The sequence below is a fragment of the Rissa tridactyla genome, chromosome 6 (genome assembly GCF_028500815.1).
Source record: "Rissa tridactyla isolate bRisTri1 chromosome 6, bRisTri1.patW.cur.20221130, whole genome shotgun sequence".
Lineage (NCBI taxonomy): Eukaryota > Metazoa > Chordata > Aves > Charadriiformes > Laridae > Rissa > Rissa tridactyla.
This window is the reverse complement of record NC_071471.1, coordinates 30,713,928-30,729,996: the sequence shown is the minus strand read 5'-3', so window position 1 is coordinate 30,729,996 and position 16,069 is coordinate 30,713,928. Positions and strand designations below refer to the sequence as shown.

At 66.2% G+C, this 16,069-nt stretch overlaps 1 protein-coding gene across 1 annotated transcript; it reads left to right on the top strand.

Annotated features, from left to right (window-relative positions):
* Nucleotides 1-2,751: 2,751 nt before the first annotated feature.
* Nucleotides 2,752-13,354, top strand: SLC12A9 (solute carrier family 12 member 9). The gene is made up of 13 exons (XM_054207164.1): nt 2,752-2,987; nt 5,460-5,594; nt 5,768-5,905; nt 6,131-6,430; nt 6,701-6,808; nt 6,920-7,031; nt 7,142-7,299; nt 7,551-7,633; nt 7,970-8,094; nt 9,435-9,627; nt 9,799-9,973; nt 10,785-10,931; nt 11,364-13,354. Exons 1-13 carry the CDS (start codon nt 2,792-2,794, stop codon nt 12,209-12,211), a joined length of 2,718 nt encoding a protein of 905 aa, XP_054063139.1. The 5' UTR covers nt 2,752-2,791; the 3' UTR covers nt 12,212-13,354.
* Nucleotides 13,355-16,069: the final 2,715 nt, after the last annotated feature.

Sequence of the window (16,069 nt, the reverse complement as noted above, 5' to 3'; positions counted from 1 at the left end):
CCCCTGGCGGGCAAAGGGGGGCAGGAGGGGGGAGCCCCCGAAATGCCCGAGGCGGGCGAGGAGGGATGGATATATACAGTGCCCCCCGGGCGGTGGGAGGAGAGAGGGGCCGGGGGAGCACAAACAGGCGAGTTCATTAATGTCGCGCCAAGATGCCAGCTCGGGGCGGGGGGTGGCGGGGGGGGCGCAGCCGGGGCTTCAATGCCGCCTTTGTTCGACGGGGCCTCCGGGCGGGCAGCATCAGACGGGCGCTGCGCTCCGGCGCTGCCCGCGGCCCTTGATCATTTTCACGCCAAGCCCCGGCCGCGCCACCCTCCCTCCTGCGGGCCCCGGGCGGGGGGCGAGGGCGGGGGGGGGGACAGCGGGCGGGTGGGAACGCACGGGCCGGCTGCGGGGCGCGGGGGCCCCGGGCCCGGCGTGGGAGACCCGCCGGGGGCTTCAAAGGCGGGCAGCGGGCCGGGAGCGGCCGGGCGGCCATTGCGAGCCGGGGGGGACACACGCATATGAGGCCGGGGCGGGGGGGAGGTGTGCGTGTGGGGGTGTCCCTTTCTCTGTGGCAGCCCAACCTTGGCTGAACGGGCCGCCCGGCGCAGGGGCACCGCACCCCCGTGCTGAGCACCCGCTGCCCCCGGCGACCCCCCTTACGGTGCCCCCCCAGCACGCCGTGTCCACACCGAGACCGTTCCTCGCCAGGGGTGCAGGGGGGGACGCGCGTCCCGGGGGGTGACGGGGGGGGGAGTCAGGTGGGGCCGGGGCACCGGCTGCTTTTCTTGCTTTGCGTCAGCAGCGGGCAGAGAGCGGGCAGCGTGCCCGGGACTGGGGGGTCAGCTTTGTCCATAGGGATGGAGTGCCACACTCGCCTGCCCAGCTGGAGGGGGTCCCCCCCAGTGTCTGCAATTTGGCTTGTCGTTGGCCCCACATTTTTGGGGTGCCCATGCCGCCCTCCCGTCCGCATTGCCACACTCCTGTGCCCATGGGCCCGGCGTCAGCTCCTTTGGCGGGGCAGGGTGCGGCCGCATCCCCACCACCTCTTTGGGGCACAGATGGGGGCCCGTGGCCCCATCTTTGTCCCTGTTGGGGGGCAGGGGTGGCCCGGTCTGCACCTCCTTCCCTGTTAGAGGCAGGGGGTGCCCGTGTCCCTAAGTCCATTCAAGGGGGGCCGTGCCCCTATCTCTATCTCTATCCCTGTCAGGGGACAGGGTTGCCCGGGTCCGCACCTTGGTCCCTGTTAGGGGCAGGGGGTGCCCGTGTCCCCATGCCCATTTAGGAGTCAGGGGGTGCCCGTGTCCCCACATCCATTGGGGGACAGGGGGTGTCCATGCCCCCATCTCTCTCCTCCTTAGGGGCTGCCCACACACCCCTCCTCTGTCCCCATTAGGTGCGTTAGGTGCCCGTGTCCCCATCCCCATTTAGTGGCCGGAGGGGAAGGGGTGTCCCTGCTGCCACCCCCGTCCCCATTAGGGGCAGGGGCGCCTCCGTGCCCGCAACCCCGGCCGTGCCGCGGTCCCCCCCGGCCCCGATGGTGCCAGCGGGGCGCGGACAATGCCGCTTCAGTGGCACATCAAAGGCGCGGCGCTGCCCGCGGCTGGCACGGCGACAGGCCCGCCGCAGATGAAAGCCCTGGCCCCGCCGGGCTCCCACCTCGGCCGCGGGGACGCCGCGGGGGCACGCTGCGCCTCTGCCCCACGGGGAACAGCGGGGACGGGGGGGGCAGAGCCATCCCACCGCGGGGAGCGGCCCCGCGCTCCGCCCCGGTGTCCCCGCACCGGTCCCCCCACTCGTGACACGGGCTTGCGCCGTGGGGATCAGCCGCTCGGCTGCCCGTGGGTGCGCAAGGCCGGCGTGGGGTTCTCCCTCGGGGCCCCACCGTGTCTCCCCCTCGCCTCCCGGCCCCGGTGCCGGTGCCAACCCCATTAACCTAATTGGCGAGGCGCTCGGCCGCCCCGGGCGGCGGCGGCAGTGGGACCCCGGGGTCCGGGCAGATCCCAGCCCCGGCGGCGGGGAGGGACGGCGCCCCCGGGGGCCCCGATTGTCCGGTAATTGGCGCGGGCAGCCGAGCCCGGCCGGCACCGGCGCGGGGGAGGGGGGCGCGTGGAGCGGGCACCGGGGATGGGGGGGTCCCCGGGGGCAGCCTGGGGGTGCCGGGGTCGGTATCGGGGTGTTGGCGCCACAGGTTGACTCCGGCTGGTGTGGGGGGGTCGGGGGGCGTGTGGCGATGCGGGGGGGCGGGGGCCGGTTTTGGGGTGTCGGGACGAGTGGTGGGGAGTGACTCGGGATGGCGGGAGGGGGCAGTGCCGGGTACCAGCAGCGGGGAGACCCCGGGAGGGCCGGCGGTTGGAGGGGCTCGGGGTGTGGGGTGCCGCTGGGGCTGGGGGGGTCACTGTGCGTGGGGGTGTTGGGGTGGGACCCCTCTGGGGGCGGGGGGGGTGGGGGGTGCGCTGTGGGGGTGCATTTGTGCTCGGGAGCCGCCGTAAGGGTGAGGTGAGGGCGGGGGGCTGTGGGCGGGGCCAGCAAAGGGGCGTGGCTTCCCGCCAGCCTGGGGCGGGGTCTATGCGGATAGGCGGGGTCTTCCCGAGGGGGGATGGGGCGTGGCCTATCCCTACGGCGGGCGGAGCCTATCCATACCGGGGCGTGGCCTACCCGGCGGGTCGGGGGCGTGGTCCGGCGGGAGGGGCGGTGCTGTGGGCGGGGCGCGGCGGGTCGGGCCCGGGTCGGCGGGCGGGGCCGGCGGGGGCCGGGGCCAGGGCCGGGAGCGTTTCGGGGCCGGCGGGGGCCGGGGCTGTGCCGGGCCATGGCGAGCTCGGAGCGGAGCGCGCTGCTCACCTACCGCCTGTGCGGCGGCTCCGGCGAGGAGGAGCGGGGCCGGGAGCGCGCCCGCGGCCGGGCCGCCGCCGCCGCCGTCGCCCCCCGCAAGCTGCCCACCTTCCTGGGCGTCGTGGTGCCCACCCTGCTCTCCATGTTCAGCGTCGTCCTCTTCCTGCGACTCGGTGAGTGCCGCCAGCCCCCGCCCCACCCCCTCCCGGCCGCCCCCCGGGGCCCCCCGAGGTTCACCACCCCTGCCTGGCACCCCCAGGCTGGGCCCGGTGTCCTCCCGGGGCCCGGTGTCCTCCCGAGGACCCCTGAGTCCGGAGCCCTCACATCTGGGAGCCCTCGTGTTCACCCCGAGCCCCCCCAGTCTAGAGCACCAGTGTCCTCCCTTTGCCCTCCCTGTGCTCCCCCCAGCCTCCCTGTCTGACTTCCCAGTGGTCCCCCAGAACTCCCCCAGTCTGGGTTCCCAGTGTCCTCCCAGTGTCCTCCCAGTGCCCTCTCTCGAGCCTCCCTCTCTCGAGTCCCAGTGCTCCCCTCCAGTGCTCACCCCACTGCTCACCCCAGTGCCCCCAGTCAAGGGCCCCAGTGCCTTCTCCTGAGCCCCCCAGTCTGGAGTTGCAGTGCCCTCTCCATTCTCCCCCAGGCTGGGGTCCCAGTGCAGTGTGTCCCCTCCTGACCCCTCCGGTCTGATGCCTCAGGCTGCAGGGCTCCCGCTGTACCCACCAGATGGGAACCCAGTTAGGAACCCCAGTGCCCGCACTAAGGGACCTCAGTCTGAAGTCCTAGTGTCCCAGAGGTAGGACCCCCTGTGCCTTCCCAGTGCCTTCCCTAAGCGGGATCCCAGTGCCCTCATGTCTCCCCATACCTCAGTGCCAGGACCCCACTGCTTCCCAGGCATCCCCCAGTGCCAGGCTCCAGCACCCCAGTACAACAGCCCCGTTCTCTCCCAGATCCCACATGGTGTCACAAGGGCAGGACCCTGGTGCCCCCATCGGGCATCCAGCTGCCCCCCCATCTCTGTGCTGTTCAGAGGGCACAGACTGGGTCCCAGTCTGCTCCCAGTTTGGCTTATGGGTCTGTTACTGAGCAGCCTGGGAGAACTAGGGGGGCAGGCTGGGCACGGACTGGGGGAGAGAGGAGCCATCTGGGGGGCTCTGGTGGGGGGAGATGCCCCAACCCAGCCTGGGCCAGGCAGAGGCCTGGGCGTCTGCCCGGGTCCGGGAACAGGGAAGGCTTTTCCTCTTTCACTTTCCGCCCACGGAAAGCCCAGGGCGGGAGTTGGCTGAGTGCCCGGGGGGGGGCCCTGCAGGCCCTGGGGGGCCTTGAGCCCCTTCCTCTGCCCGAGGGGACCCCCCCTGAGGTGTGGGCTGGGGGTACAGCTCTCTGCTGCCATCACTCACGCCCTCCCCACCCCCCTGCTGGGGGTCCTCGTGCAGGCTCTGACCCCCCAGCCCCTACCCCACAGTGGGCACTGGGGGTACCCCTGCCTGCCCCGGTCCCCCCAGCCCGGGGGTGCGTCCCCCGGGGGCCGCGGGGCTGGAGGGGAAGTGCGGGGCGGAGGGGGAGGGGAGCTGCCGGGAAGAGGAACCGTCCCACCGTGGAGGGGCCGTGGCTCCCCCCCAGCAGTCCCCCACTGCCCCCATGCCTCAGTCACCCCCCAGATTTCCAGGGCGAGCAGCCCCTCGTCCTTACCCTCCCCCACTGCTTTCGGGCACCTCTTCCTTTCCTCCCCCTCTCCGGCCCCTGCTTTTGGCACTTGGGTACCCTCCAGCCCTCTGAGGATCGCAGGGGGTGCCCCCAAACGCAGCCTCTTGCCCCGAGGGCTCCTTGTGGTGTGCGTGCCCCTGCCGTGCCCCGGCATCCCCCTTGCCTCCCGGCGGGCATGGCTGCGGCCTGGCTTGTGGCTGAGATAGGGCATCTCCCTGCGGCCGCAGACGGCCCTGTCCTGCCCCTGCTGCCGCCGGCTGGGCTCGCCTTCCATCACCCCAGGCAGGGTGGCAGGGGGGCTCTGGGTGCCCTATCCCCGGGGTGGGGAGGCTCTGGGTGCCTTATCCCCGGGGTGGGGGGGCCGGGGAGCGGTCCCCCGGCTGGCAGGGACGCCCCAGGGCTGCTTCTGCTTCCTGCTTTTGCAGCAGGCAAGCGGGGAGGCAACGTGAACCCTACGGGGAGCCCATCAGCTCCTGGTGCCCGAGCTGGGGTTAAAGGCACCCCCTGCGCTCTGAGGGGGACAGCAGGGCATGAGGGTCCCGCCCCCCCGCCGTGCCCCGGGGCTGAGTGAGCAGCAGAGTCCCTGCCCTGTTTGCTTGCTTTTTGGGTGTTCCCCTCTGAGCTGCCCGTGCCCAGGGTGCCGTCGGGCCTGATCCTAGCATGGCAGGAGGATGGAGATGCCCTGAGGTGGGGGGCACTGGCTGGGCTGGCCCCAGGCGCTGCTGTGGGTGGGAGGTGGCAGCCCCTCGGGGTGGGGAGATCCCGACCCTGGCCGGGAAGGGGGTGGCATGTGTGTGGGGAGCTGTGGGCACAGGGATGGGAGCAGCTCGTGTGCCTTGGTGAGAATGAGGTCTGGGGGGGGGTTGTCTGTTTCCTGGGGACCCTGTGGGAGGTGGTCCGTGCCCAGCTAATGGGCACGCCGGCCTCTCCCCCATCCTTGGCAGGGTTTGTGGTGGGCCATGCTGGGTTGTACCAAGCCCTGGCCATGTTTGCGGTGGCGTACTTCATCATCGGCATGACAGTGCTGTCTGTGTGTGCCATTGCTACCAATGGGGCGCTGGATGCCGGAGGAGCCTACTGTATCCTTTGCTGTGGGTGCTGCTGGGTCAGGACATGCAGGCCAAAATCAGGTGACAACCCAGCAGCCTCAGAGTGCCATGCTGGAGCTGTGGCCCTGCCTGGCCTGGGAGGGAGGAGAGGGGGCACCCAATGGTGCTTTGGGCTGCTGGCATCTTCCCTTGACTCGAACAAGATATGATCAGCCGTGCCCTGGGCCCGGAGTTTGGGGGCAGCATTGGGATCATGTTTTTCCTGGCCAACGTGTGTGGCAGTGCCCTCTACGTGCTGGGGCTGGTGGAGGCGGTGGTGGACAGCTTTGGGATCCCGCCTGGTGAGTAGTCCTGTGTGTGGTGGCAGGGGACAGCGGATGTCCCTTACCCTAATAGCCCTAGCACCCTGCCAGGCCTGCCAAACACCATGCCTGACAGCTGGCATGGCTTGCCCAGACCTCTGGCCAGTGAGTTGGTGCCCATCATGCCTGGGACAATGCTGGTGGCACTCAGCTCCTGGTTATGCCCCCTCTGAGCTCCACTGATACTGGCTTGTCTCTGCCCAGGGCAAAAAGCGGGCACAGGTGTCCATGTCCTGCCTCAGAGCTACTGGTATGAGCTGCTCTACGGCACCGTGCTGCTGGCTCTCTGCCTCGTCGTGTGCCTTGTGGGTGCCTCCATCTATGCCAAGGCCACCTTCCTCATCTTCCTCATCGTCGCAGGCGTCCTGGGCACCGTCCTCGTCAGCTTCTTTGCCACGCGGCCCATTGGGGTGCCCATTCGCCTGCCCCACTTCAATGGCTCCGAGATCGAGAACGGCTCCTTCACTGGCTTCTCTCTTGCCACCCTGCGAGACAACCTGGGCGGTGAGGAGCTGCTCTCCCCACCCTGCCCACTGTACCCACTGTGGCACCCCTGCCTGGGGGAGGGGTGACACTGGCACCTCCACATCGTCAGGCGTTCACCAGAGGATGGGGAGAGCTTGACACAAAGCAGGTGCTGTGGGGTGGTTTCTCCCATGGTTTGGGTATGGGGACATCAAGGAGAAGGTGTATGGGGACGTCAAGGAGAAGGTATATGGTGGGGCTGTGCCACCCTGTACAGCCTGTCACAGCCTGTGCCCATGTGTTCTGCAGGTGGGTACGCGGTGGACTACACCACCGGGCAGATGATGAGCTTCAGCTCTGTTTTTGCAGTGATGTTCAACGGCTGCACCGGCATCATGGCAGGCTCCAACATGTCAGGTACGGGCATGGGGTGCTGGGCTGGGTGGCACTGGGAGCAGGAGCCTAAGCTGGAGGAGAGCAGGGGCTGCTGCGCCTGTGGGCGCTAATGCTGCCTGCTTCTGCCCACAGGGGACCTGAAGCGCCCAAGCTACTCCATCCCACGGGGCACCATCTCTGCTGTGCTCTTCACCTACCTCGTTTACAACCTGCTGGCTTTCCTCATGTGTGCCACCTGCAACAGGTACAGCTACCTGTCCCCTCGCCAGGGCCATTGGTGCCAGGGTATGCCCGGTGCCGGAGCATGCTTGCCTGAGCTGAGATGGGTGCCAGCATGTGGGTGTCCCTTTCCAGGACCCTCCTGCAGAAAGACTATGGCTTCCTGCGTGACATCAGTATCTTCCCACCCCTGGTCACTGTGGGCATCTACGCTGCCACTCTCTCCGCGGCCATGAGCAACCTCATTGGGGCATCCCGCATCCTCTACGCCCTGGCCCGGGATGATCTCTTTGGTGAGTACCCAGCGCATGCTAGCACCTGCCAGAGCCGACCCAGCAGTTTGTCCCTGCCAGGGACCAGCCCTGGCACCAGGAAACCCCCTTCCTCATGTGGGGCGATGCTTTGTGTGTTGGCGTGTGCCCACTTGTGTCACCTGTGTGCCCTGGCATTTGCCCCCACCCCAGCACTCAGGGTGGGGACAGGACTCCTGGTTGGTGGCCGAGCCTGTTGGTGCCCAAGCCCAACCTCCCCGCTCTGCCCGCAGGCCGGGCACTGGCGCTGGCCAAGAAGACGTCTGCGAGCGGGAACCCCGTGATGGCAGTGATCCTCTCCTGGCTGGTGGTACAGGTGAGTTTGCCAGCGATGCTCCTTTCCCAGCCCTACCACTTGAAGGTGGCTTGGCACCTGGGCTGGGTGTCACGGAGCCTGGCACGTCCCCCTGCCCTTGGGTACCCTCCCTGCCCTGTGGGTCCTGCTGCAGCTGTGCCCTTCCCTCCGTGAGCCCATAAATGAAGGATAAATCACAGCAAGGGGCAGGGATCCATGCCCACGTGGCACTACCCTTACCCTTTCCCCACGTGCTGCCACGGCGTGCCCCAAACTCATCAGGGATGTCTTGGGCCCATGTTGGGGGTGCCATCCCAGGGGATGCATTCACCCTGTGCCCCCTCATGCTCTCTGCAGCTGGTGCTCTTCTCTGGGAAGCTCAACACCATTGCGGGGGTCGTGACCACCTTCTTCCTCCTGGTTTATGCCACCGTCAACCTGGCCTGCCTGGCACTGGAGTGGGCATCAGCCCCCAACTTCAGGTACCTGCTGGCACAGGGGAGGGAGGCTGTGCCGAGATGCTGGGCAGGCACCCGTCTGTCCATCTGTCCGTGTGTGGTTCTCCTGCCATCCCTGTGCCCGCTGCCAGAGATGCTGAGCACCCTTCTCCTGTGTGTTAAGGGGGGCAAAGACACCCCCATCCCTCGGGAGGGAGAAGGGGCCAGGTCCAAGCATGGCACTGGCTTGTCACAGTCCCCACACCCCGGTACCGCTTTGCTGAGTGGGTACAGATAAATCCAGCGGTGCTGGGTATCACCCGCCCCCTCCCCTTAGGCTTTCCGGAGGTAATTTATAGCCTCTGCCCACCCGGCATCCCCCAGGCAGCTTGCCAAGCGGTGATGGAGCCCACTTTCCATTAGCACTAATTAAACTAATGGAGAAGGGGGAGGGAGGGGGGATCCTGGGTGGGGGGAGGAGAAGATCTTCCAGGAAGGAGGAGTGTGTGTGGCAGGCAGCCGCAGCCTGGGGCGGGGGGTACCCTGGCACAGGGCTGGCCTGGCAGGGCTGCCCAAATCTGGGGGGGGCACAGCAAGGTGACTGTGGGGAGCCTCACCTCCCTCCTAGTGATGCCTGCCACCCTCGGTGCAGGGTGCTGTGCCTCCGAAGCAGGGAGAGTCCCCCAGGTGGGACAGAGGTGGTGCCCAAGCAGGGCGGGGTGGCACTGCCCGAGGGTCCCCTAGAGCACCCCATTCCCAAGGGAGAGATGGTGTCTGTGCCAGGCAGGGGCTTAGCCCGCCGCCCAGCTGCTCTCTTGGCCGGGCACGGATGGGCAGGATGGGTGCCTGGAGCAGTGGGAGGCTGCTGGGGTGGGTGGCAATGGTCCCCTCCCCCACCCCACATCTGGTGCTGCCCCTCCCCACACTGAGGTCCCCATCAAGCGCAGCGGAAAAGGATTTTAATTACCTTTCAGGAAAAACAACAATTAGAGAAAATAACAGCTTCTTGCCTCCCCGCCTCCGCCTCCCTGCACCAGGCTGAGTAGGCGCCGTGGCTGCCGGCACTGCCACGCGCTGCCTGTGACACTACCTGCCCCCCCCCTCCCCGGGCTGTGCCAGGGCAGCCACAGCCCCATAGCCATCACTACCCCTGTTTGCCAGGGGCTGGCAGCAAGGGGCTGCCCGGTGCCCTGGGAGGTACCATGTCCCCTCTCTGCCCTCTCCCGTAGGCATATGGGGTGCGCAACATGCCCTGGGCCGGCACAGCGGGGTTCGCTGGGGGTGGCTGGTTGGCACCTTGGCACAGCCTTCCTTATAGCTGTGCTTGCCCTACAGCTGGCATGAGGGCCACATGGTAGCGGGTGTCCCCCTTCTCCCTGCTCCAGGCCCACCTTCCGGTACTTCACCTGGCACACGTGCCTGCTGGGCATCGCGGGCTGCTGCGTCATGATGTTCCTCATCAGCCCTGTGTCGGCCTCAGCGAGCCTGGGCTTCCTCCTCCTCCTCCTCCTCGCTCTCCACTACCTCTCACCCAGTAGCACCTGGGGCTACATCAGCCAGGCCCTCATCTTCCACCAGGTGAGTGCTGTCCTCTGCTCTCCCCTCATGGGGTGGAGAGCTGGTGTCCCCAAGATGGTGTCCCTGTGGCAGCTCCATCCTGGGCAGCGTGTCCTTGGGGCTGTCATCCCCATTTATGGTTTTTGAAAGAAGGAGGATTCCTCACCTGCTGCCCACCCTCCCTCCCTCCAGGTGCGGAAATACCTGCTGATGCTGGATGTGAGGAAGGACCACGTCAAGTTCTGGCGCCCGCAGATGCTGCTGATGGTGCAGAACCCACGGAGCAGTGCCCGCCTCATTGACTTTGTCAACGACCTCAAGAAGAGCGGACTCTATGTTCTGGGCCATGTTGAATTGCAGGACTTAGGTGAGGATCTGCACTGTCGCCAGTGCTGGTGGCCTCCACCCCTTGCTGCAGTGCTGGAGGGCTCCTGGAGTCCTTGAAGCGAGGGAATGTCAGCATTTTGGGCACACCTGTGGCACCTTGGGCTTGGCTTCTTATGGGGGACATAGGGGGGACACATGGGGGACATGGCTTGGGTCTGTCCCACGTCTCCTGTGCACACGTGCTTGCACATGAATACTTGAGCACACACATCCCTACATGTGCACATGGGGGCCCTGCACACGTCAGTCCTGGGGTGCACACATGGCACGCGCCACCCAGGCTCCTCTGGTCCCCTGTGCAGCACGGCCCTGTTGCACAGGTCAGTGCCTGCGCACACCCAGCACACGCGTGGGCACACACTCAGCACAGCTTTGCACACGCAGGTGCCTGAGTCCATCCTTACCTCATGCTTCCTGCTGTGTGTCCACGTGCTCAGGCATGTTTGCATCCTGGTGCTTGTTGGTTTGCACACGCGTGATCCCTGGCACATGCTGTGGCTGTCCCCATCCCCTCCCTAGCGGATTCCTGGGCTTTGCTCCCCCCCCTCGCCGTTGCCGTGGTGACTAATGGCCTGAAATTGGGGAGGGGGGATGGAGCTGCCTGGGTATTTTTCATATACTTACGTATAATTTCATATCTCTGGCTGGAAGCACCTACTTCCACTCTCCTTGTCTCGTGGGTGATGGGATGGGTATGGGGGTTGGCACTGTTTTTGCAGGGGGGCTGCTGCGAGTACACCAGAGTGAGCCCCCAATATGGGGTACCTGACCCTCTGATGCTCCTCCTCCAGACACGCTGCCCTCGGACCCGCTGCAGCCCCAGCAGGACTCGTGGCTGAGCTTGGTGGACAAGCTGAACGTCAAGGCCTTCGTCAGCCTCACCCTCGCACCCTCGGTGCGGCATGGTGTCCGGCAGCTCCTCTTCACCTCTGGCCTTGGTGAGTGGCGCCCGGACTGGGCAGGGGTGGGGGTCCACCCTGCTGCCTCTGCAGGGTGCCAAGGGGTTTGGAGGCACCTGGATGGACAATGCCAAAGCTGAGGTGGGGCTTGGAGGCATCTGGGGTGAGCAGTGCTGAAGCCAAGTTGGGGCTTGGAGGCATCTGTATCGGCAATGTTGAGAAGCTTGAAGACACCTGGATGGGCAATCCCAAGGGGCTTGGAAGCACCCGGTGTGGGCAGTGCCAAAGCCAAGTTGGAGCTTGGAGAGGTGTTGGGTGGGCAAGACCAAGTTGGGTCTTGGAGGGATCCATGTGCGTCATGCTGAGGGGTCTGGAATCACCAGGGTGAGCAATGCCAAAGTGAAGCTGGGCTTCGTTGGCACCTGCAGTGCCAACATCTGCTCATCCGGGTTGGTGCGGTCTCTCTGGCAGGTGGGATGCGCCCCAACACCCTGGTGCTGGGCTTCTACGACGACGCAGCACCGCAGGACGGTCTAGCCCGGCACCCTGCCTTCAGCAGCGCCCGTGAGGAGGTCCCCCTGGGCTTCCCCGCTCTACGGGCGCCCGCCGCCCCCAAACTGCTGTCAGCCCGGGAGTATGTGGGCATAGTGGCTGATGCCCTGAAGATGCTTCGCAATGTCCTGCTGGCCCGGCAGCTGGAGAGCCTGGATAAGGCCTGGGAGCTGCGGCGGGCCGCCAGCCCCCCGCCCACCATCCACGTCTGGCCCGTCAACCTTCTGCGGCCCGACAGCGCCCGCTACGCCGACACCTGCAGCCTCTTCCTGCTGCAGATGGCCTGCGTCCTCAACATGGCGCGGGCCTGGCGCCGGGCCCGCCTGCGCCTCTTCCTCTGCGTGGAGGCGGGCGCCATGCCCCATGCCCAGGAGGAGAAGCTGCGCCAGCTCCTCAAGGACTTGCGCATCCAGGCCCAGATCCAGCTGGTGCCCTGGGATGCCGTCACCCGCCTGCACTGGCAAACCCACCAGGGACCCCCGGGGGGGCCGGCACCCGCCGGGGAGGCAGCGGAGGAGGAGGAGGAAGAGGCGGTGAACTTCCCAGCCAATGCCACCCAAGTGTCAGATGAGTACGTCTGTGCCGCCAACAAACTCGTCCTGGAGCAGAGCCCTGCGCCGGCTGTGCGTTTCCTCTACCTGCCGCGGCCCCCGGCCGACACCAGCCTCTACCCGCTCTACCTGCACCAGTTGGAGCTTCTCACCCGCGGGCTGGGCCCCACCGTGCTGGTGCACGGGGTGAGTGCCGTCACCAGCACCCAGCTCTAGGTCACTCCTCCATGTCACCCCCCGGCTCCCTGCACCCTCTGTTGCCCAGTGCCTTTAGCAGCCCGAGCCTGGGGATGGCCCCAGCCCTGGTGGCCCCAGCCCGGTGGTCAGGGAGGGGTCGGTGCCCCACGCTGGGAGGTGGGTGCAAGAGGGGGGTGTTTTTTCTGGGGGGTGGGTGTCTCTTGCACAGGCTTAGAGCTGCCCTGGCAGGACCCGGGCACAGCCCTGGCACCGGCTGGGCAGCACGGTGCATTCACGGTGCCTTTTCTTTGGGGGGTGGTGGGGGATAGCAGGGTCCCAGTGGGGGACCAAGCCCTAGTTGGCTACTGGGAGAGCCCTAGTTGGCTACTAGGAGTCCCTTTGTTGCACCCCTCCTGTGCTACCCCCATCCTGCAGCCCCCAGCCTCTCCTCCGCTGGCTCCTCCGGGCACCCAGCCAGCAGCGGGGATTGATTAAAGGCAGCCTCGACCTTGATGCCCCAGCTCCCCGCCATCCTCCCTGCCTTTCATTAGGAAAAATTAAATGGGAAGGGGTGGGGGAGGGGAGGCTGGATGCCTGGGTTCCCTGCATGAGGCTGGGGGTGGGGGGAGCTGGCCCTAATGGCTGCAGGGTATGGCACCCCAGACCTTCCTCGGCACCCCCGGTGCTGCTGGGTGGGGACACCCATGTGCTTTAACCTGTAGGCCCCCCTCCCCCGGTGGTCTGACTCCCTGGTCCTGCCAGGGAGGGGGGAAATGATATGGGGGGGGGGGGGGAGGAGGATGGCCTTGACCAGACACCTGGGTCCCCTGGCTTTGCTCTGGGGCCTGTCTCGTGGGGCATTGCCACCTCCTCACACCCATCGTGACCCGCATGGGGGAGATGGCATTTCCCCCTTCCCTCCCCCCTCATTGATTAGGGGAGGGCAGGAAATTGGCTGGGTGCTGGGTGATAAATCCATTGGGTGCCTGGCAGGTGGGCAGCATGCCCAGGCGCTGCCTGATGGATTGCTTCCTATTAGCCCTGGTGCAGAGGTGGGGGGCTGCTCCGGGCCAGGCTGGGCTCTGGTGTGGGGGGACAAGTGTGGCACTGCCGCCTGTGCCTGTTCTCGCCAAGCCTGGCAATGCCAGCTGGCAGCTCTGCTTGGCGGGAGGGCTGTGGGGGGTGGGGGGAAAACGGAGAGGGGGGCCTTGCTCCCCACCTTTTGCAGCAGGTCATGTCCAAATTTGTGCCTAAATTCCCACCCAGTGCGGGCGGCAGGGGGCTGGGGCTGGCTTTGCTCCCCGCCGCGGGAGGTGGGTGCCCTGGGTTGGGCACTGTGTGGCCCACGGGGTTTATTTACAAACAGGCGGGAGCTGGCACAGGGCAGCAGGGCACCAGCGGGACCCGGCGGCCTATAATGTTAATTATCACCACGTAATTAAAAGCCCATAAAAAGCCTCACACTTCATTAAATTAAAGCTTCCCCGCACCGTGCCGATGGGCTCCGGCAGAGTTAACCTTGGCCGTGCCAGGCACCAGCTCCATGGCAGCTGGGGACCCGTGGCCAGGGGTGTACGGGACCCGCAAGCGGGGGTGTACAGCCTGCCATGGCGCTGGGGTGGGGGTGCAACATTGCACAGGCACCCCCCAACACCATTCATCACCTCTGGGCCACATGTGACTGGGAGCACACCTGGCTGCAGGCACAGTGTGGCACGTGCAGAGATGCTGTCCCAGTCAGAGATGCCCCTGGGGCATCACCTGGACCCACGTGCCCATGCCACTCCTGCAGACACGCCGTCACATGCAGTGGGACGCGGGCAGGGGGTTCTGTCACGGGCATACAGGTGCACACTGAGATGTGCCCATGGAGCATGCACCGCCGCTGCAAAGGCAGCATTGCACACCGTCACGGCAGCTCTGGCATGCCGGCTCCGGCGCACAACGCCCACACCACACACACCTACACAAACAACATTTCTTCCGCGCTCCTGACACACAGCCCCACACCCTGCAGCTTCTCCGAGCTCCTGCCCGTCGCTGCCAGTGCCTGAGAGGTGATGGGCTGGGGGGAGAGCACCCATCTGTGCCTCCCCCCTCCGTGCCTCAGTTTCCCCAAGGGCAGTGCTGTGCTGAGGGGGAGGAAAGGGGTGCATGGGGGGCCTCCAAACCCTCCTGGGGACTTTGTGCCCTGGGTTAGGGATGCTGCACTGAAGCCTAGGGGGACATAAAGTGGGGGACACCCCCCCCCATCACAGAAGGAGGGGCATGATGCACCGGTGCAGGGAGTGTGTATGTGTTATGGGAGCGTATGCATGGACTAGGAGTCTGTGTGTGTGTGCAGGAGGTGGGGGGGGGCTGTGTTGCGGGGGGTGTATACATGCACAAGGTGGGGGGGGGGTGCGTGCATACACACAGGGAGTATCTGTATGTGCACGTGCATTGGGGTGTATATACACCCCTCTATGTGGTACGCTGAAGTGCACACAGGTCTCAAGGGGGGTGTGGGGGGGTGAGCCAGGGGAGCACACACCCGTGCACATGGGGTGTGCAAGGTGGCACATGCATGTGCCCAGCACCCCCGGGCACTGCTGCCGAGCGGGGCTGTGGGCAGGAGCCAGCCAGGGGGCTGCGGGGGGCAGGCGGTGGCGGGTGCCCGTGCCCCGGCCCCGCGGGGGTGGGCAGCCAACGGGGCCTCGGCTATTTCTTGGAAATTTCGCAGCATTCATTTCAGTGCAAATAAAAGCTGTCATTGCCGGAGAAATGATACTGATCGGGGTCTGAAAAGACAGCAAATTACCCGCCTGAAAATGCACCGCTGGAAAAAAAATGCATATTAAACACACAAAAAGGCACTTTGCCATCAGCCGCGCTTCCCCCGCCGCTCCAGAATAACCACACTTTACATAATTCTCCCTCTCCACCTCCGAATTAATTTCGCAGACAGAGGCAGAGGCAACCCTCTGACAATAGCGGAGGGGAGACGCAGCGGCGGCGGGGGGGGGTGGAATGGGGCCAGGGGGCTGCTGGGGAGGCGACTGGCTCCAGGTTGGGGGCATGGTGGGTAACGGGGTGCTTAGAGTTGGAGGGGGACCAGGGGGCTTGTGGGGACTGAGGGGTTTGGGAGGGTTGGGTCCATGGGTGAGGGTTGTGGATGGGTGGATGTGCTTCTGTCCTCCCTCCCCGGGTGCTGGGGATGGGATCTCTTGGGGTGGGGTTTTTGGGGTGATGCCCACCCCGGCAGGAACGTCTTGGGCCAAGTGTTTCCTACGAGGGCCAATCCCTCACCCTCCGCTATCACCAGGGTGAGCCCACCGTATGCCCACCCCAGAGCCTGGCACCCTCCCTGGAGGCAGGCAGGCCCTGGTGGGGGGCACATACCCAGCGTGGCGGGGACCCCCTTGTGCACCCCTTCCCTGCTCTGCCACCCGCAGTGCCAGGCATGTGGGTGCACCCAAAGGGCACTGCGAGGCCATGCTCTCCACCTAGATTGACATCCCCAAACTCGCACCCCACTAACAAACTCCCCAGGAACGTGCCCCACTGGGCATGAGGGCACCATACCCAGCACCCCAGCACTGCTTGATGGGGGCAGTGGATGCAGTTGGGGGGGGGGGGGTCCAGCAGCGATGGCAGGAGGGTTTGGTGCTGGATGCTTGGCACTGAGGTGCTGGCGGAGGGGAGGGCGGGCAGGCGGCGGAGGTTGGCACCGCGCTGCTTTGCATTTTCAATGACAGACCCATGCCGGGTGCTCGGGAGAGTGGAAAAATCTTATTTGTCACCTGCTGGCGTTGCACGGAGGCTCCCGCGCCGTGGCTAATCTCGGGGAAAATGAGGATGCCGGCGGGGTGGCCCACGGGACGGGCAGGGTGGAGTGGGGCTGTCGAGGTGGGTGCT